Source organism: Urtica dioica, chromosome 6 (assembly GCF_054948205.1).
Source record: "Urtica dioica subsp. dioica isolate 48M chromosome 6, U.dioica_male_clone48M_v1_H2, whole genome shotgun sequence".
In the NCBI taxonomy this organism is placed as follows: Eukaryota; Viridiplantae; Streptophyta; class Magnoliopsida; order Rosales; family Urticaceae; genus Urtica; species Urtica dioica.
In genome coordinates this window covers 35,701,295-35,727,446 of record NC_142761.1, presented here as the reverse complement: position 1 = coordinate 35,727,446, position 26,152 = coordinate 35,701,295, and the positions used below count along the sequence as shown (strand labels likewise).

At 37.9% G+C, this 26,152-nt stretch overlaps 1 protein-coding gene, 1 long non-coding RNA gene and 2 pseudogenes across 2 annotated transcripts; 1 reads left to right on the top strand and 3 right to left on the bottom strand.

Annotated features, from left to right (window-relative positions):
* Nucleotides 1–688: 688 nt before the first annotated feature.
* LOC149393815 (uncharacterized) lies at nucleotides 689–3,805 on the bottom strand (annotated as a pseudogene).
* Nucleotides 3,806–5,707: 1,902 nt separating this feature from the next.
* LOC149393814 (Protein kinase superfamily protein) lies at nucleotides 5,708–12,044 on the top strand. Its single transcript, XM_089617550.1, has 13 exons — nucleotides 5,708–6,052; nucleotides 6,468–6,617; nucleotides 6,765–6,935; nucleotides 7,461–7,604; nucleotides 7,842–7,947; nucleotides 8,076–8,224; nucleotides 8,332–8,457; nucleotides 8,769–8,912; nucleotides 9,377–9,464; nucleotides 10,336–10,709; nucleotides 10,799–11,122; nucleotides 11,233–11,463; nucleotides 11,567–12,044. Exons 1-13 carry the CDS (start codon nucleotides 5,807–5,809, stop codon nucleotides 11,699–11,701), a joined length of 2,388 nt encoding a protein of 795 aa, XP_089473676.1. The 5' UTR covers nucleotides 5,708–5,806; the 3' UTR covers nucleotides 11,702–12,044.
* A 2,384-nt stretch (nucleotides 12,045–14,428) lies between these two features.
* LOC149393813 (uncharacterized) lies at nucleotides 14,429–15,436 on the bottom strand. Its single transcript, XR_016299847.1, has 2 exons — nucleotides 14,814–15,436; nucleotides 14,429–14,702 (listed from the first exon to the last, which is right to left on the bottom strand). It is a non-coding gene; the product is annotated as an uncharacterized LOC149393813 (long non-coding RNA).
* A 120-nt stretch (nucleotides 15,437–15,556) lies between these two features.
* LOC149393812 (transcription termination factor MTEF18, mitochondrial pseudogene) lies at nucleotides 15,557–17,493 on the bottom strand (annotated as a pseudogene).
* Between the last annotated feature and the right edge of the window lie 8,659 nt (nucleotides 17,494–26,152).

Below are 26,152 nucleotides of genomic sequence, written 5' to 3'. Positions count from 1 at the left end.
ATCTGTCACGGAGTGAATCACTTCGTGACACATTTGTCACGGAGTGGATTCACTCCGTGACACATCTGTCACGGACAATGGTTGAGTTCGTGACCGATGTATCACGAACTCGCTGACTCCGTGACAGATGTGTCACGAAGTCACCCACTTCGTGATAGAAGTGTCACGAAATGGGTCAGTCCGTGACACATATGTCACGAAGTCAGCGAGCTCGTGACACATCGGTCACGAACTCAACCAGTTCGTTACCAATATGTCACAAACCAGGATCCAAATGGGTTTGTAGACTAAGTGACGATAAAACCTACCGAGATTCAATCAAACACACACAAACATGCAACAAACACAAAAACCCTACCGAGATTCAATCAAACACACACAAACATGCAAACAAACACAAAAACCTACCTAAATTCAATCAAACACATGCAAGAATAATTCATGCAATAACACACAAACATTGTTCAACCAAATACAAAAGACCCCGAAACACACACTCTCCCAAACACAAACATTGTTCAACCAAATATACAAACGAGCCCGAAACACAAACAAATGCACACAAACACACACTCGCCCAAACACAAATACACACAAACACATACTCGTCCAAACACATACTCGGCCAAACACTACACAGTGACACAAACACATACTCGGCCAAACACAACACATACTCGGCCAAACACTACAGAGTGACGTGGTATAGATAGCTGAAAAAATATAGATAAATAAACAGAAAATGTCAAATTCTGTTCCAATGAACTTGAGATTATTATGAAGATCTAGATACGTACTCGGAGTTGAAAAGATCAATTCTGGCAGAAACCCCCTGCAAGACCTCTTCTGTGAGATCAAAATAACAGAAAATTACTATCGAATTCATCATAAATTATTTCGAGAAAAACACATAACATCGCTGTGATAGACCCGTTTTAAAGATTCCAAACAACATGGCACGCAGATAAATCACATTCTTTAACAAAATGCACCGAGTCAATATAATATCTGAAAAATTGTAATAAATCGGGTACCTGGAAGTCCAAGCCCACAGACAAGGCGTGGTTTTTCGTCGCTTAGGACATCCTGAGAACATTATTGTCAGTGTTTATCAAACAAAATTAGACACCGAACCTTAAAAGAAATCTTACAGTTACGGCATCGAGAAGAGCAGGACGATCCTCCATGCTCTCTCCAAGTCCAAAATCTCCAATCCAATATCCTACAAAAAAGTCATTTAAGTATATATACGTAATAACAACATACAAGAATCAACATCGTTAGAGATGATGAAAGCAACGTATATCGCGAAATTATTCAAAAAAATCATACCAGAGACACTTCTCTGTTTAACCTCGCAAACACCTCTCACGTTCTTCAACATCGGAGACTCCGACTACGGACTCGAAAACTCCTCCATCTCCCTAAACTTTTCACAAAGATCATTATGTGTCCCATCAAACAATATTAGTGATGAAAAGAAACTGAATTGATTTCTTTCTACCGAGTTTAAATCGATGCATTGATCGAGCCACGTGAGAGTGCGATCAACGGAGGTCTTATTCCTATTCTCAGAGACCCAGGCGGGGACTTCATCTGCCAAAGAGGCCCATATGTTAGGCCTCATTGAATTAATCATCTCTACATACTCTACAGGCTTAATTTGTTACAAGATCAATACTCAATCAAACCATCACAATCGAATAGATAAAAATAACAAGCTTGATCAGGCATTTACCAAAAGCCAACCGCAGCGAGTTTCGAAAGAAGCTCCGATTTTGTTGTCAGCACCGTGCTCGGGAATGCTGTGCAGAGAGTCTCTCGCCACGGCGGCGAAGCCATACCCAGGCAAACCCACAACCTTGCTAAGCCCTCCGAGGCTCGCCATCTTCTTCGCCGACAGGCCCTCGAAGTTGCGCCGAGAAACATAGAAATATTTCTCAGGGGCGTTTCGACAAACAGTTGGTGTGCGGGGATGGGAAAAGGGAACGTGCGAGAGAGAATGGGCGATAGGTGGTCGCGGCTGATTTTTTTGAGCGAGAAACAAAGATGTGCGAACTGGAAGAGAACGTGCGAGAGAGGGTCTGAGATCGAGTGAGAATAGAGGGATAGTTCGTGTGCGATTTTTTTGAGCGAGAAACAATGGGGGATCGTGAGAGAGAGAGAGAGAGAGAGAGAGAAGATGAGAGGTTTTTTTTTTGGAAAAAGATGGAGAATAACCAGGAAGATGAGTTTGCATACATTTAAAAGAATTATGAGGGTATAATAGTTTTTACATAATGGTCTAGGTACTACATGTGTCAATTTTTTGGTTTTGGGCTAAATTTGGTAAGTGGCATTGAGATAGTATTATTAGTGTCAATTCCCCTGGCCTGAACTCCAATTACGAAGATGTCAAATTATTGCACAAATATGTCATATATCACATGTGTATGATCCTATTCCTTTTTTTTTTTAATTTTTTTAAGTTGAGCTCTATGCCCTCTAAAAGATGATGACAAATACTCAAATCCGTTGACATATGTGTTATCAAATAGACAATTTGTTATTAACTCTATTAATGACATTAATGTTTACAAACTCGTGTTATAAATCTTGCTCACTAAAGTGTATTGTAGTAATTTTCATTAAGAGATACTATTGTAATTATATTAGATTGTCAGCGAATGGGATAAAGATATAATCAAGAATCAATAATAGAATATATGAGTTAGAATTCTAGTAGTATTTATTGTAATATTTATGTGAATTTAGTTTTCAATAGAGGTAATTTAAAAAAAAAATAGTTCAAAAAGTTCAGGTATGTTTTTTAGTTCAAGTCTCGTAATATTACTTAACATAACCACATTAAAAAAATTATAAATAACAAAAATATTCAATATGAAACAAATGCCAAAAAAAAAAATCTTTTCTGAAATAGACAACAGTGTCACGAATATTCTTTTTATTGACGTTTCATTGACGTTGACTATAATATTTATATATAAACACCAATTATCTTTATTCATTCGCGCCATATATGTAATTTATTTAAAAAATAAAAAATAAAAAACAGTCTTTTAATTGTGAAGAACACAGAAAGAGGCAAATGGGTAAACATCGATAGTTGATAGTCATCAAAATCGCATATTCGAACAGAGAATCCAGGATTTAGAGTTACAATTCGAACACGGAATGAAGTCATTTCTTAGGAGGTATGACTTTTATTATTTAATTTCAATTTAAGGCTATTTTTATTTCAAAATTGAGAATTTGGAAGTTAGGGTACTGATTTAGATTTGATTTGGTTTTTCTTATATAAGAGTTAATATCAATGAAAGGAAGATTTGTGACGCTGTTATTCATTTCACGGTATAATTTCGTTATTTTAGTTAAACAGAGGGTATAATTTCGTTATTTTAGTTAAACAGAGGGTATGAACTCGACATTTTTGAAAACCGAGGGTTAAACTCGACATTTCACTAAAACACAGGGTATAAATGTGTTATTTTCCCATTTATAATTAAGACTTAGCAAATAGCAAAACTTTTTCAAGTTAGCCAAAATTTTTAAAAATCACTAAAATACTCTTTCACTCACCCTCCAATACCAATCTCATTATTGCACTCTCCATTGAAACGCCAAACACGCTTAAAAACGCGAAGCTCAAAACTCTAGCCCAAACGTTGTCACATTCATCGTCTCTGTCGTAATTGAACCTGTCGTCGTCGTGGATCTCCGTCGCCACCACTGTCGATCTCCGACAACATCGCCTTCGGTCTTCGGCGCCATCTCTATCACAATCGCCATCGATCTCTAATGCCATCATCGTCAATCTCTGTCTCCATCGTCGTCGAGTTAGGTTAGTCAAGGTAAATTTCAATTAGTCGAATTAGATCTCTTCTCATCCCAAGATTTCAAAATAATTAATTCAGTTATCCAAAATTTTAATCCACTGTTTTTGTGTGTATTTGACTTGTTTGAGGCCTTCGGTTCTTTCCACTCGTTAGAGTTCTATTCAATGTAGGCTAACCTCCTACCATCAAGGCCCTTCTCGGAAGACTTATGAAGAAGAAGATCGGTTTTGCGAGCGAAGTATAACACAAAAAGAAGACTTGTTCCACTCGTGAGAGTTTTCACACTGACTTGTTTGATGTGTACTAATAATCAAAGATGATTGTGGCTTGTCTTAAAGGAAATTAATTAATTCAATTTCATCTACAAGTTTTTCTTGTTTTAAATCCAAATCCACATTCATATATACTGTATAATGATGCATAGTTATCCACATAACCGAAGGCTCCAAACAACTCAACTTCACAAAAAAAAAAGGATTAAAATTTTGGACACATGGATTAATTACTTTGAGATACTGAAAAAAACAAAACTGGTTCACAAATATGAACAAGAACATAAAGACCATAAATCTAAAAATTAAGAAATTTTAATTAAAATTAATACAGACAATTTCGAAATCGATTGATGGACCGAAAGAAATTGATCAAAATCACGTAAAATTCATTTTTCAAAATAAAATCATTCAAACAACTCAAATACACAAAAATAATAAAAATAATGGAATAAAATTTTGGACAATTGGATTAGTTATTTGAAATCCTGGGAAAACTGATTCATGAGCGTGAATACGAACATAAATACCATAAATCTAAAAATTAAGAAATTCGGATGAAAATCAAAACAGACAATTTTGAAAATGATTGATTGACCGAAATTGAGTATGTGAGTTAAAGAAATTGATCAAAATCATGTACGATTTTTTTTTTTTTTAATAATATGTAACTAAACATGAAGAGGTATATACCCAAAGGAAAATTTAATTTTCTATACTTAAAAACATTCAAAATATCTTAGTTGGACTTCTTATGTTCATAATATCTGAATTTGGACTTTTGTTCATTTTTCAGATAAAAATACCTTTGAATGAAGTTTAAATCTCAGATTCTCTCTAAAATCTTGGATTTCGTGGATTGAAGTTCAAAAAAATGGGTAAGTTCTCTTGTTTCACATTTCAAATTAGTTTAGATTAAGTTGGATTGATATTTTGAGGTTTAATTTAATGTTAAATAGTCTGAAAATTTTCGGAACGTTTAGACGATTTGCAATGGTTAGAGATGAAAATTTTGATTTTTTGCGACAGTGTGAGATAGACCTTGTGACATGTAGGGATGGATAGAGACAATTTGCTATAAAATGTTAAAAAAACAATAAGTAAGATGGATTGCGACGGATAAAGATGCTTAAAGATGGGGAAAAACAATGTTTTAATTGCATTAAAATTGTGAAAAAATGAGCCAAAACTTCAATTTCAGAAATTATAAACATAAGAGAACTAAATAATATATTTTTGAAGATTTTTAAGTAAAAAAATAAAAAATTTCGACTCAAACATGAATTAATTTAAGTTGTCTACCTACAAAAAAAAAACTCATTTATTAATGAATCGTGAGAGCTGCATCACCTCCTTTTGCACATTCCACGGTTGTCAATCAAAGGAGAGAGAGCGAGAGTCATTGACGGTGAATATATTCCCAAGTCCCAACAAACCTGCCTCTTAAATAAAAATAATTATACATAAAAAATAAATTGCATACAAAATTGAATAACCAAGACCATTGCTCCAAACGAAGCCACGTGTCATATCACCCGCCAGGTCTCAACGACCACGCATTTTAATTTCGCGAGTCTTTTTTCCCTCTTTATTACACACTTCACAAACCGAATCAGAAGTATCACTCTCTCTCTCTCTAACGCCCTCCGCTTTCTCACTCTCTCTCTCTAGAACCGACCGCAATCGCCGGAGTCCGCCATGGACGCGGCGTCATCCCAGCTCAACTGCTGCCGGATCGAGCATCTCCGCCGGACTTTCCCCAGCCGTAAGTCGACTCCGCTCGCCGGAATCCGCTTTCCCAGGCGGACCGGTAGGGTTTTCGCGGTCGCCACCGAGCCTAAGCCGTCTAAGACCGGTTCGGAGAAGAAGCCGGCAACGAATGGCGGCGTCAATGGATCGCCGAGGTCTTCGTCGCCGTCGAGGCCTGTTAATGGAGTTTCAACGGTGAGTTGATCGAAGAAGAATTGAGATTTTTAAGTTAAGATGTGATAAACGCTGCTTGAAGTGGAAAGCTTTAGTTCTGTTTATTGGAAATTCATAAAGTTTGAAGTTTAAGCTTGTAGATTAAGAAAGGCCTAAGTTTGATATGAGTTACGGTTTTTAAATTCATTTTTGGCTGTAAAAGAAGAGTTGTGAGTTGTGACAATCTATTAGTGTTACTTAATCTAGATTTTGTGTTTGGAACAAAAACTGTTTTTGAGCAAAATTTATCAGCATATGTTTCTTGAAAGCGCAAGCTTTCATTCAGAATCAATGACAACTGGTCTTTATTGTTTATTGGAAAATTTTCTCTAAATTTAGCTGTACTAGGTGGCCGTCCAAGCTTATTGAGTTTCTTGATGGGTTTTGAAAATGGCAGAGAATTGGAGACGTGTCACAGGAAATAAAAAGAGTAAGAGCACAGATGGAGGAAAATGAAGATTTGGCGATACTCATGAGAGGTCTTCGAGGACAGAATTTAAAAGACTCGCAGTTCGCCGAGGATGATGTTCAGCTCCGCCTTGTTGAGGTATGTTTTGAAAATGGCGTTGAACGATTTTTCTCTAAACATCTGTCTGATGGGTCATTGAAGCTGATGATTGTTTCACTCTTGCCAAGCTTGATACCTTGGGCTCGTTACTCAACACTTGTTTTTGTGATGCTTATGTTTTCTTAGACAGATGAAAGCAGTGAGTTTCTTCCTTTGGTGTATGAGCCTTCGAGTATCGCTGCTTATTGGGGAAAACGTCCACGTGCTGTAGCCACACGTATCCTCCAATTAATGTCTGTTGCAGGAGGTTTTCTCTCACGCATTGCTCTGGATATCATAAATAAGAAGGTTAAAGAGGTAAAAAGAAGTCCCTCCTTTTTATGCTTTTTTGGTTTTGCCTGCATAATTATATGAGACAATCAGCTAATTCAGAAACCCACTGGATCACTACTGCTATGGAAAAAAAAAAAAAAAAAAAAAAGTCGGGGGTTCTAAGGCCATTCGGTTCCTTGTCCCCTTGTCAAGAAATTAATCTATTTAAAATTTTTTGACTAAGGCTGTCATAAATGGCTCTTTATCCAGGGGTAAGGAAGAGAAGTTTGTGACTTTGACTGAGGCATAGGTCGCAAGTTTAATCCCGGAGATAAACAAGAATTCTAAGTTGTCTTCTAAGTTATCTCCTGAACCTGGGGTTCAGGGATTGGGGCACCAGGAATTGTAAAAATATATAATTAAAAAAAGGCAGAAAAAAATTTAAGGAAACAAAACAAAAATGAAAAATAAATTATACTCAACCTTACTTGATTATGATTGAGAAGCAAAACAGAATGAGTCTTGGCGTGAACTTCCAATCTCATGACCTTGTTACTTTTCAATACACAGAATGAAGTTGCTAGAGCTATTGAATTAAGGGAGATAGTTACCTCTCTGGGACCTGCGTACATAAAACTTGGACAAGCATTGAGCATTCGACCAGATATACTGTCACCGAGTGCAATGACTGAGCTGCAAAAGCTTTGTGATAAGGTACATATATATCAGGTTGAAATGGAATTAGAATCTGATTACCTACACAGTTCAAAAAAGTCTTTTAATCCAACACAAAAGTCATTCGACAGATATATGTTAAATGGGTCTATACGTGTTCTTTTATTCTTTTTGCTCTGCATCACAACATAGAACCAACTACGTTTAATTAGAAAGAAGCACCAGTTTTTTTTTTTTTTTTTTGGCTGATTTTCTTTGTTTGAATCACGTGCGAAGGTACCTTCCTTCCCAGATGATGTGGCTATGGCTCTCATCAATGAGGAGTTTGGTGAACCGTGGCAAAATGTCTACTCAGAACTGTCATCTTCCCCCATTGCTGCCGGTAAGGCATATAATACGATCTGAAAGTAGATTATTGTTGTTAACTTGCGATCAGAAAGGTTACAAGCCAGCCTTCCGTAGTTCATAGCTAAAATAATTAATTAATTTTCCTTGGAAAAATATACGCAGCATCCCTTGGACAAGTATATAAGGGGCGCTTGAAAGAAAATGGTGATTTGGTGGCTGTTAAAGTACAAAGGCCTTACGTTCTTGAGACTGTGACAGTCGACTTATTCATCATCCGGAATTTGGGTTTGGCTCTACGAAAATTTCCTCAGGTAGTTGTTCCTCATAACTTGGATGCCTCCTATTCATTTACTTTTTCTAGCTAAGATAAATAATGATCTATTATTGATTTTCTCATCCCCACGTTAATTCATCCCAGATCTCTGTTGATGTGGTTGGACTTGTTGATGAATGGGCAGCCCGATTCTTTGAAGAGCTAGATTATGTTAATGAGGGTGAGAACGGATTGATTTTCTCTGAAATGATGAGGAAGGATCTTCCACAGGTGACTCCTTTGCCTTAGAACCAAAATGCATGCATTCTACGGTAGTTAAAAAAACACTTATTCATTAAAAGTACATATTCGTACGTTGAAACTTGCTTAAGGGTCACTTCTTGAAAAAAAAAACTTGTTGCAAGTGTAAAAGGATTTGTCTTTACATATTTTCTGGTTTTTATGTTTGGAAAATGGTGGGTATTACTTCCATCTCTCTGGCATTGGTAAGTCCATTGAGTACTTCCTTATCTAGTTGATCTGATGTATTTATATCCTTTAAGATATATCGCATTAAAACGTGTATTTTTCCCTTTCTCTAGGTGGTTGTCCCAGAAACTTATAAGAAGTACACAACAAGAAAGGTTCTTACCACGAAATGGATAGACGGGGAAAAGCTTTCACAAAGTAAAGAAAGCGATGTCGGGGAACTGGTTAATGTTGGAGTCATCTGCTATCTAAAGCAGGTAATTTGTTATGCCAATAATATGGTTGTCCTGGTAATTTTTTACTGCTTTTCCCATAGACTAGTGACCTTGTTTTTTTCCCCGAAACTGAAACAAAATAAATGATCCCTAGGAAAGTTCTTTGAACGGTTATTTAGTTTCAGTTACGTTTCTGGATCCAACTGTTATAACTCACAAATATCGAGTGGAAATATATGTTGTTTGTGGCCCCAATTCAAGTCATTGTCTACGCATAGTGGGGGATATTCTATGCATTTAACGTTATTTTAAAAGTTGCATAATTTGCTGATGCCATTCAACATGGTTCATGCATATTCTTATTCACTGTGTATTAGACCATGATCTATTTAGTAATTCCTTTTTGAATTCCCAGGTGGTATTTACCCTCCTTGCATTTAGATTTACGGGAATATAAATATTGCTTACTCAAATCATGTAAAAAACACGACATTTTCTCTTTACAGCTTCTGGACACTGGATTTTTTCACGCTGATCCTCATCCTGGAAATTTGATCCGGACTCCTGATGGGAAGCTTGCTATACTTGATTTTGGTAACAATCTACTTCATAGTTTATAGTCAAGCTCATCTTTCAACATATTCACTGCTAGCTTTCAACAATCGATTTTTGACATATATTGGGGTTATTATAATGCCAAGTCCTGAAATTAGCACATGTAATTTCAAGAGAGAAAATAAGGACAGACTTCCTTGGGAGAAACTCAAACTAGACTTCTTTTATTTGAGAATTTTCCAATGTCCTTTCACTGAACACATTATCCACAAAAGATAAAACAGAGTAACGCTTCCACTAAAGAATATACCAGTTTTAAAAATTGTTCAAGTATGTCAAACCCAGACATCTGAGGTTTTTCGTTACCAAATGAAAAGTCACATTGAGGCTTAAGGTGAAAACTAGTGAGCGTTAAAGGCTTCCATGAATACATCCCGCTTCAAAGATGTCTATTCATGGAAGCCTTTGTAACATAATAGACATTGCAATAAGATGCCCCGACCGTACAACCTTCTGTTAGATTACATGTACACCTTGACTTACAAAGGGTTGTGTTCAGTGCTTGATATTATATTTTCTCTGATACTCTTGGAATTCTGTACCAAGCTGTTTTAAATTCATTTGAACTTATCACAAACTTCACATTGATGCTAAAGGTGAAAACTAGTGAGTGTTAAAGGCTTCCATAATATATCCCGCTTCAAAGGTGTCTATTCATGGAAGCATTTGCAACACAATAGACATTTTGCAATAAGATACCCCCACCGTACAACCTTCTGTTAGATTACATACGTGTCTTGAGTGCTTGATAGTTGGTATTATATTTTCTCTGATACTCTTGGAATGCCTGCACGGAGCTGTTTTCAATTCATTTGAACCTATCACAAACTTATTCATGTTTCTGCAATAGGCCTTGTAACAAAGCTGACGGATGATCAGAAGTACGGGATGATTGAAGCAATTGCTCACCTTATACATCGTGATTATGGAGCTATAGTAAAAGACTTTGTCAAACTCGGGTTCATTCCAGAAGGTGTTAACTTAGATCCCATTTTGCCCGTTCTGGCCAAGGTGTTTGACCAAGCCCTTGAAGGCGGAGGAGCCAAAAATATCAATTTCCAGGAGCTGGCATCAGACCTGGCTCAGATAACCTTTGACTATCCATTCAGAATACCACCTTATTTTGCGCTCATAATCAGAGCGATCGGGGTGCTCGAAGGAATAGCTTTAGTTGGAAATCCCGATTTTGCAATCGTCGACGAGGCTTATCCTTATATTGCGCAGGTAAAATCAATGGTTCTTGTGCAAGGATTAATAGCCACCCGGGCAGAGATTTACTGTTCTGATCTTTCTAATCTTGCTTTCATCTCCAGAGACTTCTGACTGATGAGTCCCCGCGGTTAAGGAGTGCTCTGCGCTACACGATATATGGGAAATCTGGTGTTTTCAATGCGGAAAGATTCATCGATGTCATGCAAGCCTTCGAGACTTTCATAACGGCTGCTAAAAGTGGCGGCGGAGAGAGTCTGAATGGAGATATGGCTGAGCTTGGCCTTATGCAACGCGGAACAGGAAATTCTTTTCCGGTACTCCCTCCGATGCTGTCGTCCCAACAAGAACCGGTCCAAACAAGGGCAGCTTTGGCATTTTTGTTATCGGATAAAGGAAACTTTTTCCGAGAATTCCTTCTCGATGAGGTACGTCAACACGTTCTTGGGAATCTTTATAAACTTCTCTTTTATTATATTCTTCCTGGATAATGGTATGTAGAGGCTGATCCTCCTCTCTTTTTTTTCATGAAAATTAGATCGTGAAAGGCATCGATGCTGTCACAAGGGAACAGTTGGTCCGTGTAATGGCGCTTATCGGACTCAGAAATCCCACTCCGATCTTCAGTATGGTTCCCAGTCTCGGACCCTTCAAGCCAGCGGGGCTTCTTCCCACAATCAACGAGGAGGACAAAGTCATACTCAACAACGTTCAAACAATTGTCGAGTTCTTGACCGCCGGAAGTTCAATGTCAAGCACGCCTTCTAAGGTATATTTATAACTTCGAAGCTCGTTTTTTTTTCATTCATTTTCTCATGTTCTCTCTTCATCATGTATTGATTCCGGTCCCACTTCGCGTGGAAAATCAACAGGATATGAATATCGCGCAGGTTGTTCGAGAGCTTCTTCCGGTTCTTCCGGGCATATCTTCGACAGTACTTCCTGAAGTGGCTAATCGCTTAACATCTCGAATATTAGCTCGTGTTATCCGAGATACATTTTTGTAAAGGAAAAGATAACGCTTAAGCTTGGCGGCCAAGTCATCGAATCCGGGTAATATCGGAGAACCATATTTTTACGATACCATTATTTATAGTGTCCAACCCTTACTACACGCATAGGTCCTTTTCTGATCATCACAACCAGGTATCAAAATGGGTTGTGCAAATGATGTATATAATCATTGAACTGAATCACTGAACTCTATATGAGTAAAGATATATTTTTCGCGCAGAAGCAATAATCCTAACTGTTTTTTGTTTCCCAACAAAAGAAAGTTGAAATAGATTTACACTTATCAGCGACCCATAATGCGTTGAAATGGATTTATATTTTGTCGTCTTTGTAATACATTTCTGTCATTTATGTTTAGTGGCAAAATTTTGTTTTCACGCGGAGACATATCTTGACCTTATCTTTACTCTGGCTGATTGGTATTTGAAGTGGCAATATCAAATCTAAGCTTGCGAATTCCAAGAGCTTTGGACCCCACACATAAAAAAGTTGTCCGTCGTTTTGTCTCGGTTATTGCATCTATTCGTTAATATGTATCATCACACAATCAATAATTTATTTACTGCTATTTTTTTTTACACAGCTAGCAATACTTGCTTGTCTTCATCCCAAATCCAAATAGCGCAATTTTAAGTTTCCCAGATCACTTCCAACTCATTCTGCTAGAAAATTTCATGGATTAGCTTTATTAATGTACCAAAAAAAAAGTGTTAATAATTCCCGGTCCTGTGAAAAATGGTTCTTGGATTCTAGTACCGTTTTTCACAGTTCGGCGAGTTCCATTTCCTGCAAACTTATGGGACTAGGGAGTTCCCAGAGTCCTTTGATCAGATTTAACGACAATACTATCATGGATAATGGAATAAATCTTCGCTCTTAACTTTTTTTTTTTAATAGAAATATGAGAAAAATAAATGTAGCTTGTTGCGGGCACATACGAATCCTACGACAACCAGCGGCACCAAACAAAATGGAATGACGTAACATCAAACGACACTTGATGGCATAAACAACCGGTCAGATTAAACAACAATAGACGACGCTAAACTATTTGGTGAAGAAAATAGGAGAATATTGCGTAATGTGAGCTGTATTTTTGTGAAAAACATGTCTATTTTTGTAATTATTGAGATTAATGTCTATCTTTTATTTTTAATATAGTACATCTATTCCATAAATTTTCTCTTCTAGTTGGAGTCGACTTTGTCGAATCAGTCATGATATTTTCATCACTAGTTTAAACAAATGCGTATAAATATAAGGACGGAACCAGAGAAGCTCACCGGGGAGGCTAATTTGAAAAAAATGTTTTAGGATAAGCTAATTTGTAAATTTTCAAGGTAAACAATATAATTAATTTTTTAAATGGGTCAAAAGTGTGAAAAAAAAATTAGGGGTAGCTCCACTAAACATACAATTTTCCGCCGTGACTATTATTGTACATCCACAATGGCCATTTCTTAGGGCTCGTGCAATCTAAAAGCAAAACATAATTAGTCTTAAATAATATAAACTAATAATAAAAAATCAAATGCGCATTTGAGAGTACTTCTCCACACCATGAATCAAACAATGAGTAGAACTGAGAATACATTCTTTAAAATTTCCCTTATTTCACCCAATTACACCACTTCAACAATGACCGCTTCGCCTAAAAAAAATATAATAATACAAAATATATATATATATATATATATATATATATACATACATACATAAAACAGCACAACACAAGTTAAGCCACCATTAGTGGAGGAAGCACGAAAACTAATGGGACAACCTAAACACCAAACTACCAAATGCTTGACATTATATGATCTATAATATCTCCGAGTTTTTGTCATGCTATATAATTTATTGGCACAAACTTGAAAAGCCATAGCTACACATAATAAACACATTATTATTTTGACACAAATTTTGTGGTGCTTTAGAAGCAGAACTCCTGGCGAAGAACAAGTGCACTTCATTAGTGTGGTCTTGCTATGAACCATCAAAACGGTTCAACAAAAGTCCCAATATCAATACCAACAAGTTATCTTCTTCCCAGCTTGCTTCTTACACCAGCAAAAATGCTTCCAATAATAATAATAATAATGATCCCTCAAATAATCTCAAGAGCAATCTCAAGAAAACAGTGGTGAGGGACAACGAATCGAGCACCCAGAAGAGGAAAGTTAGTTGGACCGACTCTCATGGAAAAGATATCGCACATGTTCACGAGTTTGAGTCAAGGTAACCAAACTCTAGACCCTTGTCAAACAACATGTTTTAAATTATTTTTCAGGGCAAATTTTGTATAGTAACTAATTTTTTTTTTTTTGGGAGTTTGAAATGATGCTACATGTGTAGCATATGGGAAGATGGCAAGCTGGAGGGAGTATGGAATTCTTGTATTTGTGTAATCCAATGAGAAATGTAAGAGGCAATACAATATATATATATATATATATATATATATATATATATATATATATATATATATATATATATATATATATATTGGGTAATCACAGTGATTCTCAATACACAAGCTTCACTAGTTTTAAAGTGTAAATTAGGTTCTTCATTTGAATTTTACTCGACTCATTTTGTTGTGATGAAATTGTAAATTTGTTGCGGCATTGAAAAGTCATTGTGACATGTTATTTCTGATAATTTTTTTAGATTGATCTACTACTTTCTGTGTCATATCTACAACATGTTATGCTTAGCAGATATTCAGATAAAAACCTAACTCCTCTTGGCTTATTTTGATTCGATTCACACGTGCGGCGAGTTTGACACCGGACTAACTCACTTGTGCGATGCCATAACACCGCCAGTCAATCTAAACCCACCTATTATTATTCACACAAAAAAAAAATAAAAACCTATTTTTAATTTGGGTTATGCTTCGATAAGCAGTAACTAATCCCAAAAGGGTCTTCCTCAACGCTACTTTGGCTGCTTCACTGGGTCGAGGCTTCTCGTTCGATTAAATGAGCAGAAGAGCTGCAAAATTCCAAATATATTATTGATTCAGGGTCTTTATCAGTGGCATTGCAGTGCATGTGAAGTTTTTCTGCAGCAATAATAGTATTTTCTTTTTTTTGGAATACTTACAGTGCAAGTGACGCGGGACCTGGTTGTGTACGCTAAAAGCCCTTGCCTATACTCCAACATTCTGAGTAGCTTGATTTTCAAACGAGACACACAACTTACAATCCAAACCCCTATCCTTTTTCGATCATGACATGTTTACCCTTGTAATCAGACTCCTCGCCAGTTTTCAGAACCAAAAGAGGAAAATCCATACCGTATGAGGCAAATTTTTCGGCGGAATTTCTGAATCTTAAACCCAATATTTATGCGGCCCAATGGAGAGAGGAAAGAAAAGGTACAAATTTTTAGCGCTAACGGTTCAGATCCTTTTGCAAGTTCGACTTGTCAAAACTGTAAACCAAAATCGGGTCTGGAAACATCCCTGGCTGATGTTCCAGAGACTCTCGGTCCAAACATAAACACGTGAAAGAACAAGGCATTCTATAACGTTTTCAATCAAGCTGTAACAAGACGATAGGCTTGCAAATCAGAACAGTTATATACATAGAAAATTTCAGATATGTCCCGAGACAGAGAGCTTAGTTACCTTGAAGGTGCAGCGATTTACTGACCACCTCAGTAATCAGATTCCTTGCACATTCCAAAGAGATTGACAAGAATGGTTAGAATAACAAACCCAGCACCGCTGACAACAAAAAAAACCCTCGATATCATCCTTCTTTTTACTTTCAAAATCATGTTCGGTAAAACAAATGTTAGTTTTTTTGCGCGTACCTGAGAGAGAGACAACACATCATCTTGATTGACACACAACCCTTGGAAGTCCATCGAACTCAGGAAGATCAGAACTGTCCATGATCGAAATCAGTGGAGTCCAAGATAGTATTTTATTGGTCTATCTAGAACCGTTCGAGGTAATGTTTGGGAAGAGCCGGGTGATAGTTATAAAGGCGGCGAATGAACTTGTTTTCGTTGGCATGAACCGTGTACGGAATCGATATATATTTGGCGCCTAAACCCATCTGTCTAAGCCAAATAACAACTCTGACTCTGCGTTTGACCCGGGTTTCTAAGCAGTACTGCAAAAGCTTCGGCCAGGCAACGAGTATCCGCATAGGCAATCCCGTATCTTGGTACAAAAACTTCACTTTCTCTTCCAAACTGTCCTTGCCTTGAGAGATAAACTCAGGCACTCTCTGTATCATCAGACAGATATCCGAGTGCTTGAAACCCATACCAACGAGGCAGTCGAACCGTTCTTGCAAGCTGTCACCGGGCCCGCGGATCCGTTTCAACACCTTCATGGCCTTTACATTCTCGCCGAACCCGAACCTCCTCAGAAACTCGAATTTCCGCTTCTTCTGAAGTGTGCACTGTTTCCAAGCCTCCATGAACGCTATATCAACGTCCTCGTCGGGGCAATTTAGGGAACATGTCTCCAATAATTGTATACCATCTGATCTCTTGATCCTTTCGAAACACCATTCGTGAAGATCAACCGCCTTCATTATATTCGGTAAATTAGCCATTCTGTTCCGGCCCAAAACGTGTCCGTACTTTCGAGCAACAGACTGTATTTTGGGTTTTTCCAATCCGAAATGCTCTAACACACCGAGCACCGATACAACCGGAGTGTCCATATCGAGACCCAAAATCTCAGGCCTTTGAAGAATGAACATCACGATATCTTCTCCGTCTCTGACTCCGAAACCAGTAAAGAACTTGAACTTTCGCAACAGGTCTTTAACGGAACAATTTAGGAAAATACGGATATCATCACTCATCAAATCCACAACCATTCTCTTATCGCAACCGAAATCCCAAAAGAACCTAACTTTACAACAAAGCTCGTACCAAACATCCACATTTCCTTCAGCAAAGCCCTCCACACCCAAACCCACGAAAACCATCTTCAAGCATTCAAAGATCTCATCGATCTCCCCGCATAACTCGCTCTCTAAGACTAAGAGACGAGGAAACGCTAAGACTATTCCAACCATGGCGAGATTTTCGAGACCGTACCTCTCTCTCATACCACAAAGCCTCTCCGAGAGTTCAGCCGGAGACTTTTGCAGCACTGATGTCTCGCCGGAGAAAAGCTTACCAATCATCTTCCATGGAAACCCGAAGCGATAGAGCTCCGCAGCAGCGTCTAGGGCTGACCTCTCCTGAGAAAAGAAAAACATATTCGGCGCCAAAAACCGGTGAACCTCGGCTTTTTCGACGCCGATGCTCTCGAAGAAGAATTCCAACTCGTCGATCGGCTCGTAGCTGAGAATCTGCCGGAATCTGGTCGGGAAAGTGGTGGAGGAGTACCGGAGCTTGGGGAAGAGAGCGGCGAGAGAGAAGGGTGAGTTTTCTGCGATGAGCTCAGCGAAGACGAAAGGAAGGGACTTTGTGGCGTGGAGGTACTCTCTCAGGGCTTTCTGAGCTTCGGCGATGGCCGTGGCTTTGTATTCGCTGTGGATTCTGTTCATGCATCGGAACTTGGGGAGATTCTTGGAGGTAGTGGCTATGGCGGATGGCGAAGAGAAGGCGCGGCGAGAGAAGGAGGACCTTGTTGTTGTTGCTCTGAAAAAGAAGGACAATAAGAAGGGCTTGGCCTTCAAGGGTGGCATTTGAGTTATGATGGTGTGAAGATTTAGGGTTTTAAGGTGGTTTAAGGAAGAAGAAGAAGAAGGAGAAGGAGAAGCAGAGATTTTCTTTGCTCATCGTCTGGTTTTTTTCTTTTTCTTTTTTTTTTAATAAAAATGTTTTTTTTAAACATAAAATTTTATATATTAAGTTTGTATTTTCATTTTTTTTTATATAATTAAGTATGAAAAAAATTATATATTTAAGTTTGTATTCTAATATTTTTTTATATAATTAAGTTTATAATAAATTTATTTTTTATATAGTTAAGTTTATAAAAATTTTACTATATACTTAAGTCATACAAATATATATTATAATTTTAATTATAGTTTATAAAGTTTATAATGTCTCGTCGAGTTCACGTGAACTGTGTAGAAGTTTTAGTCGCACTATCACGCCGTCGCAATCACAACAACAAGATGAGCGACACGAAGAAGTTAAACAACCTTCTCCACCAAACCAATTTCTAAAAAACTGGCTAAACCTTTCTCAAAATCTCAATTACATCGAATTCCAACGACCATAATGGCATCCTCCAAATGTCTCTCAAGAATTAGCTCGATTTGCCCCGATCTCCCATTATCAACCATAAATATGTACCACAATTTCTTTCACAACAACTTCCACATCCTCCTCGTCCAATTCACGAACAATATCATACACAACATCCTCATTCTCAAGACCAACCTTCTAGCTTCCACCAACATCCACCTGAAGACCCTTACCTCGTATATTAAGAACAACTTCGTAGATTTCAAGACCAACCACACGAGTCACCTCCTCCTGTTAGGAATTTTTGCCCACGAGAGATAATGAATAAATCATAAATGATTACTAAATAGAATAATGGTTTACTTTATTAGCATCATATGATTAGTGGGTTGAACTCTGAATATCAGAATCAATAGCAACTATCATCCGTAGTATCGGTATTAAACTGAGTCACTTGATGGGCACCTGAGTTCGGATGGTGAGCTAAAACATGGTCGATGACTGATACACGCATGAATAAATATATCTAAAGCCATATATGTGGAATACTAGTGAAGGTTGATCACGACGTGCGAGCATTCTGTACTTATGGTAAGTGCACAATCCGGACAGGCTTTGGTTGTAGATGTGTCGTTTAAGAACCGTTACGACACACTAACCGAGGTCGCTATGATGGTCACAGTGAGACTTGATCTAAATTCTGAAGTGATCATGGACAGTGGATCATATTACAACGCTCTTTGACTCATTCGTTAAAAGGCTACTATCATGCTAATCACAGCTTATGTCTTGGGAGTTTTGAAACATGATTCGAGTAGGAAGTGGTTGACAGATACAGAATCCACCCTTCTTGAAAGAAGGTCAATGTTCACTCACCTAAGGGTTGATTCCAGGACTGATAGAGTCGACACTTTCGAAGTATGTACATTCGGAAGAATCTTTCGCTGGTGAAGCAACGGTGCTTAAGGTATATATGTATTAAGAAAGTTATAATATAATAATTGACATTTCTCGATACGGGTTGAACCTGGAAGATCTTGATCAGTGGACACAACTCACGATGAGTAACTATAATTCTAGTATAAAGGAGTGTTCAATTTTGGCTTACATAGTGGAGTATTTGACCAAGATTAGACAAATCTAAACCTGGCCTAGCGGTGATAACCGCTACTCCCGTCTCGCCCGAGCCCGGACCCCCGTTATTTGGCCAAACGGGAGTCCCGTCCCGTTAACTAACGGGACGGTAGCGGGCTCTCGCCTAACGGGATTCAGACCCCCGTTAGGCGTAAAAAAAAAGAAAAAAAAATTAAAAAAAATGTTTTAAATGAAAGTAATAAAGCACTAATTTGAAAAGATTTTAAAGTAAATGGGTAGAAAAAAATAATAAAGAAGAATGTGAATTTAAAAATGGGCCTCCTAAAAAACCTCACTGCCCCTAAAAAGGTGCGACGGCGAGGAAAAAGAGCACCCCTTTCCTCGTTAATTATTTGAAAAATTATCCCGGACAAGGGCCGGGATATCCCTTAGTTATACAAGTTAGTCTAACAATTGATGTTTACGTTTGCGAAATCAACTTCAAAATCGTCAAGAATATCGAAGCACATGAATGTTTCTTGTGCTCGATTTCTATGTTGAATCCAATCCTTACCACACGCCAATGCTTCGACCATCTCCGGTTTCAAGCTACATCTTCTATCGCCGATGATGAGGCCCGCGCTACTAAAAGTCGCCTCAGATGACACGGTTGAAACAGGGATGGTGAGTATGTCTTGTGCCATAGATGACAAGACCGGGAACCTCCTCGCATTTTGTCTCCACCAAGCCAATAGGTCGATGGCTTCGTCATCCGATTTGACCCACTCATTTCGATCATACTCTTGGATCTCCGGATGGGACCGTGCGTCGGTTGGGCTCGACCTCGTCTGACTTGTCACAGCTTCTTGTTGTTGAGGCGATGGGCTGTAAGCAGGGCGCTGACGAAGACATTCGTGTATTGGTGTCTTCTATTGGATACTGCGTCTGTGATTGAGATGCTTGTGTTCAATATTGCGGTAGGAGTTTCGCCTCGTATACCCTGAAAAGATCATAAAAAGCTTGCACGATCCTCGCGAGATCAAGTGCAACGTAATCTTGTTCCTCGAAATGGTTTCTAATGTACTTAAGAAATTTTTTTAAATCACCAATTTTACATCGGCAGTCTAGAATGGCTCCAAAACCGTATAATAATGGAACATTTCCAACCCCCCAATATTTTAAAAACTTGGCTTTCATTGCTTGAATACAATCTTCAAAAATTGTTTCGTTTTTATATTTATCAAAATGCACAGCAATTGCGGTCATAGTATGAAGACCGAGAAAAGAAGTAGGAGTGTAAACAGCAGAGAGATAACAAGTTTCTTTGTAAAAAATATCGAGAAAATAAACAAATGATTCAGCCATCCTAATATCATATTCTGTGATAACGCCATCGCCATGTTCACTGTTAATGTAAGAAACAATAACATTAACATAATGCTCGGATAAAAAGTTGGTCAACATGAGAAAGGTAGAATTCCACCTAATTTTGTTATCGAGGTGAAAGGTGTGCTCTTGGAGACCGTTGTGTCTAAGGCGTCTCTTAAGCTCGTCTACTCTAGAGGTTGAATTATTTATCCAGCTAATGTAATTCCTAATCTTGTTGATCGAAGGGTCATAACTAGCGGCTCTAGCTTGAACTATAAGGTTTATGATATGGTTAGCACATCGTTGGTGCAAAAGGGTATCGTCACAATGAAGTTTCTCCTTTAACTCTCTAATCATGGCGTTGTTGCTTGTGGCATTATCTAAGGTTACAGATATAATCATATCGGTCAAACCCCACTCAGCTATAACACTAACTATGATGTCTAAGATGTTTTGACTAGTGTGAGAACCTTCTATCCTCCTAAAGGCTATGATACGTTTGTTGAGGTTCCAATCGTCGTCTATATTATGTACTACAACACTCATGAAATCCATCTTTGATTGACCAGTCCAGATATCCGAGGTTAAGGCTACGCTATACCTACCAGATGATATTGTATCTTTCATTTGTTACTTTTCTCCTAAAAACCATTTTAGGATACCGGATCTCAAGGCTTTCCTAGACATTATTTGAACGTTTGGAATTATAGAACTCATGAACCTAACAAAGCCTTTAGATTTGATATGACTAAAAGATTGATCGGTGGAAACAAAATATTCTACTAAATTACGTCTAAAGCTTACAGGATCGATGTGACTTACAGCACTTGTCAAGGCTCCATATTGCGTCCCCTGGCAGTGCCTGTGATGACTCCACAATAGCGACGTCCCGACTCTTGTGTTGTGAGCGCTGAAGATTTTGCCACAACTGTGACATTTTCTGGCTTTTTCGCCGTTCGCCATCACCTCTTCAAAGAAAGCCCACACAATGGACCCAGCACGAAGTCGTGGTGGTTGTTGTTGTTGAGGTGGGTGTTGTTGTTGTTGAGCACCTTCATGTTGTTATTGTTGTTCTTGTCGTGCTCGTCGTTGTCGTCGTTGTTGTGTCTCCTCTTGTTGTTCATGTTGTCAAGGTCGTGGAACTTGACTTTGACGTTGAGGTGGTGGTGGTATGTATTCTTCTTCTTCCTCCTCCTCTTCTTCATTTGGATTTTGGGTTTCATCGTCATCTTCTTCTTCATTTGGATTTTGGGATTCACGCATATGTTGCTCAAATTCTTGAAATGCTTCATAAACCACTTCGGATGGTGGAATTTGAGCTTGATAGGCTTGCTCGGGATCCATTTGAGGGTAGTATGGCACTTGGGTGTTTGGAATTTCGGTGAATTCCGAATGGCCGAAAGTAAGAGCAACATAATTTGGATCGAAAGAGTATTGGGTGTTTAGGTCGGGGGCGTTTTGAGACAAGTGCAACCAATTTTCTTCAAAACGGTGCATTCGTTCACCTCGGGAAGCTCTTCCCCTTCTATCTCCTCGGTTGTGGGATGAGGATGCCATGAAAAATTGAAAACGGTAAAAAGTATCAGAGATTAAAATCGAGAGAGTTTGAGAGTATTTGAGATTGAGATTGAGAGAATTTGAGAGAGTTTGAGAGAGTTTGAAGGAAATGTGTGAAGAAAATGAATGAAATAGGGGGTATTTATAGATTTTAGAAATAAATGGGTAAACGAAAAAATTAAAAAAGTGGCCGAAATGGGTATAACGGCTCTATTTAAAAACGGCTATATTATTAACGGCTATTTTTTTTGGGTCTTTGATCCAACGGCCAAATTTTTTTAAAAAAATTACCGGGACTAACGGGATCACCGTATCCCGTTAGTCCCATTAACGGGACTCTCGTCCCGTCCAAGTCTCAGTAACGGGAGTCCCGCTCCCGTTACTGTTCCTAACGGTAGCGGGGATTCCGTCCCGTCCCGCTACCGTTAGGCCACGTTTAGACGAATCGATGAAAAAAGAGAAATGACTTTTTCATCTTTTTCATCGGATTTGTTATAAGTTTCTATTACTAGATCCATGCATAGTCCCCAATTCGGCTCTGATAAAGACGAAGAAGAACTCACTGGTAATAATGAATATTATTATTGTTTGTGATTAATTCACCTTAATAACCGTGCGGAAAAAATAATTACGCTACTCGAAAACTAATTAAGGTGGTTATTAAACAAGAATCTAGATTTACTTGTGTAGACTATAAAAGTATGAGAGCGAGCAAGCAACCGATAAAAAAATTAGATTAAGTTCTAGTGACACTTATTCGTTGGGCTCACGAGATGAATCTTCAAGCGTTGACAAATCCGTCTCAGTCTTTATAAGACTACTCCTTCATGTTGTTTCTGAAACTTCGGGATCAGCTTCAGGCCGTCGTTGATGACACCGCAGTCTTCCGAAACGTAATCTCCGAGACGAATAAGAAATATGAGTAGGCACAATCTTTATCTCACTACAACCTCGAACAATTAATTCAGGTCGCACCGTGTTTATGGGATTGGAATCACGGAGTTCCGAGGGCAAGGGAGAGAGAGAAATTTGCGTCCACCACATAGAGGGAATGGACGAAAATTCTAGAGCAATTAGGTACATGTTTTTTTTCTCTTCCCTTGAACCCCTATTTATAATAGTGGAATGAAGAGGTTTTAAGAAACCCTAGTCTCCAATTAAATATCAACCGTTAGATCTTTATTTAAATTCATACTTTCTCTCTTAACCCTTAGATCATAATCTAGGATATATTATTCCATAATATCTTCCTTTAAATAAGGAATCTATTAAAAAAAAGGCAATATCTTATTCCCTTTTAAATAGTGAGATAATATCAAATCTAATATTATCTCCTAGATATTAGGAATTTAAATATAGAGAGAATAAAGGCAAATATCTTATTTCATTTTAAATATTATTCTCTCTTTATTTAAATCATGAAAGAGAAAAGTTGGGCAGTTTCCCAATATACCCACTATGGGTATTTCGAATTTCATGTGCCCATGAGCAAATGATTTCGTTTTTGGGCGTTTTCCCAATATACCAACTGTGGGTATGGACAAACTAATTACTTCTCCATGGGCCAAGGAATTTCGAATTTTGCAATGCCCATAAGGCCCAATTCAAAATTCAATTAATTATTTACTTGATCCAACAACAAATAATTAATTCCACTATAAATAGTTAATTCGACAAATAAACAAATTTTTGAATGTTTGCTGCTAATCATATTACAACAAGTGAGATTATAATAAAAACATTATTATTATAAAGTTCCTATTCATCTTTATGGAAGCCGAATCAGGGACTATGGACCCAATAGTTTAAGCTTAACGAATCCGATCAAAAAGACGAAATAGTCATTTCTCTTTTTCAATCGATTCGTCTAATCTTAGTCAATACTCCACCGTGTAAGCTAAGACTGAACTCTCCTTTAATACTGGAATTATATTTACTATCGTGAGGAGTGTCCACTGATATAGTCAGTACGTGATCAAGATCCTCCAGGTTCAACTCGTATCGAGAAGAGGTCAATTATTCTGTTATACATTTCTCATACATATGAGCCCTAAGCATTGTCACGTCCCCAGCGAAAGATTCTCTCGAACGTTACTTACTTCGAGAGTGCGCATAATCTATCGGCTCTGGAATCAACCCTTAGGTGAGTGAACGTTTACCTTCTTTCAGGAAGGCTGGATTCCGTATCTGTGAAACACTTCCCTTCTCTGATCAAGTCCCGAGTTCCCAAAACATCTGTTTATGCAACCTCAATTGACCTTTAACGTGATGAATCAAAGAACTAAGTAACAAGATCTAGAAGTCCATACACTTAATGACTTAGATCAAGTCTCACTGTGACCATCATAGTGACCCTGGTTGACGCGTCGTAATGGTCCTTACACGACACATCCATAACTAAAGTCTGTCCGGATCGTACACTTACCACAAATGTAGAATGCTCCAATTAAGTGATCAACATTCACTTGTGTTCCACATATGTGACTTCGGATACAGCTACCAGGCTTGTATCAGTCACCGACCTTGTTTTAGTTCACCGCCCGAACTCAGGTGCATAGCACGTGACTCAGTTTAATACGGAGACTAAGGATTGATGAACGTTTGTTGTAACTATTTGCAATAGTAGATAACGCTTTCAATTCAAACAGATTATAAATGTAGAAACTTTATTTTATTAATATTTCAGCGAAAATTACAAATAAATCTTCTCGTGGGCAAGAATTCCTAACAATAATAATGGTAGAGATATTCCTCTCTAATAAATAAGGAAATAAGATATTGTCATTTATTCTCTCTCATAATTAATTTCCTAATATCTAGGAGAATAATAATGGTAGAGATATTCTATCCATTAAATAAGGAAATAAGATATTGTCCTCATTATTTTCAAATATCTAGATTTCTTAAATATAGGAGAAAAATAAGGGAAATAAATATCATAGATTATGATCTGATGGATGAGAGAAAAAGTAGGATTTGTAGTCAAGATCCAATAGCTCATGCTTAACTACAAAATATGAAAGAATAAAAGAGAATTAAATATCTTTAGGATCTTCCTAGAATATCTCATTTCTATCAATATAAATAGGTATCTAAGAGGAAGCAAGATATACCCTTTTGCAGAGACAGAAATTTCGCCCACCACACCTAGTGTGGACGAAATTCTCTATCTCTCTCTCTCTTAGAATTCCGTGATTCCATTCTCATAAACACGGTATGATCTGAAATCATAAATCAGAGTCGTAGTGAGATTCAGAGTGTGCCCACACTATATTCTTGTTCATCCGGAGATTACGTTTTGGAAGACTAAGGTGTCATCAAGGCGAAACAAAGGAGATCCCGAGAGTTTCAGAGACATCTCCGAGGGCTGATCGTAGAAGACGACGCTGGGAGGCTGAGACGAGACAATAAGAAGACGAGGAGCTCGATGAGATCCCGATTTAGAAAGCTTAAGGAGAAACCTGTAAGTTTTCTAATAACTCGTCTTTTTATATTGGTTGCTTGACACATATGGTGCTCATGGTTGAATCAATTAAACAAAACTAGATCTTATTTTAATAACCATTAAATTGATTATCTTAAGATCGCGTAATTAATTATTTTTTCGCATGGTTATTACGATAAGGTGAATGATCAACAACCCTCGGTGTCAGAGCGATTGCTCGTGTTTGATACCAACCCGGTTTTTTCTCCAACACCTCCACCACCTCAACACGAGTCACCTCCTCCACGCAAAGCTCCCGAAGAACAATAAAACCCACAACCTCAACAACCGAAGAAGAAAAGAAAATCACGTTCCGAAATGTGGAAATACTTCCTCGAGATCAACGATGATGAAGGAAAGAAGGGTCTATGTAGCAAATGCATGAAGCACATAAAAGCTAACTCTTCCTCTCACGGTACTTCCTCGTCGCACCATCACTACAAGATGTGCATCCTAAAGGGATCTTCTTCATCTCAAGTAAGTACCCACGATTGCATTGAGTTTAGAAAAAAAAACTTGTTAAGTACATAGTTTCTACCGACCTATCTTTTTCTCACGTAGAAAGCGAAGACTTTGGTAGATTTGTGCATTATCTAGTTCCTGGTATTAACATTATTAAAAGAAAAAAAACTTCGAAATGATATTATGAAAAAAAAAATGGAAGATAAAGACACATTCAGAGCCTGCTTTCATGTATGCTCGGTTTAGCGTAGCGCTCACTTTTGATATATGGTCTGGAAATGCCAAAATGAACTACATGTCTGTTGTAGTTCATAATATAGACGAG

What these genes read in the sequence shown, in the direction of transcription:
- LOC149393814 (XM_089617550.1), top strand. Translation starts at nt 5,807, where the DNA reads ATGGACGCGGCGTCATCCCAGCTCAACTGCTGCCGGATCGAGCATCTC. An exon ending in CTGTTAATGGAGTTTCAACG is followed by an intron (nt 6,053 to 6,467) that starts GTGAGTTGATCG and finishes TGAAAATGGCAG; the next exon opens with AGAATTGGAGACGTGTCACA. An exon ending in GAGAATTCCTTCTCGATGAG is followed by an intron (nt 11,123 to 11,232) that starts GTACGTCAACAC and finishes CATGAAAATTAG; the next exon opens with ATCGTGAAAGGCATCGATGC.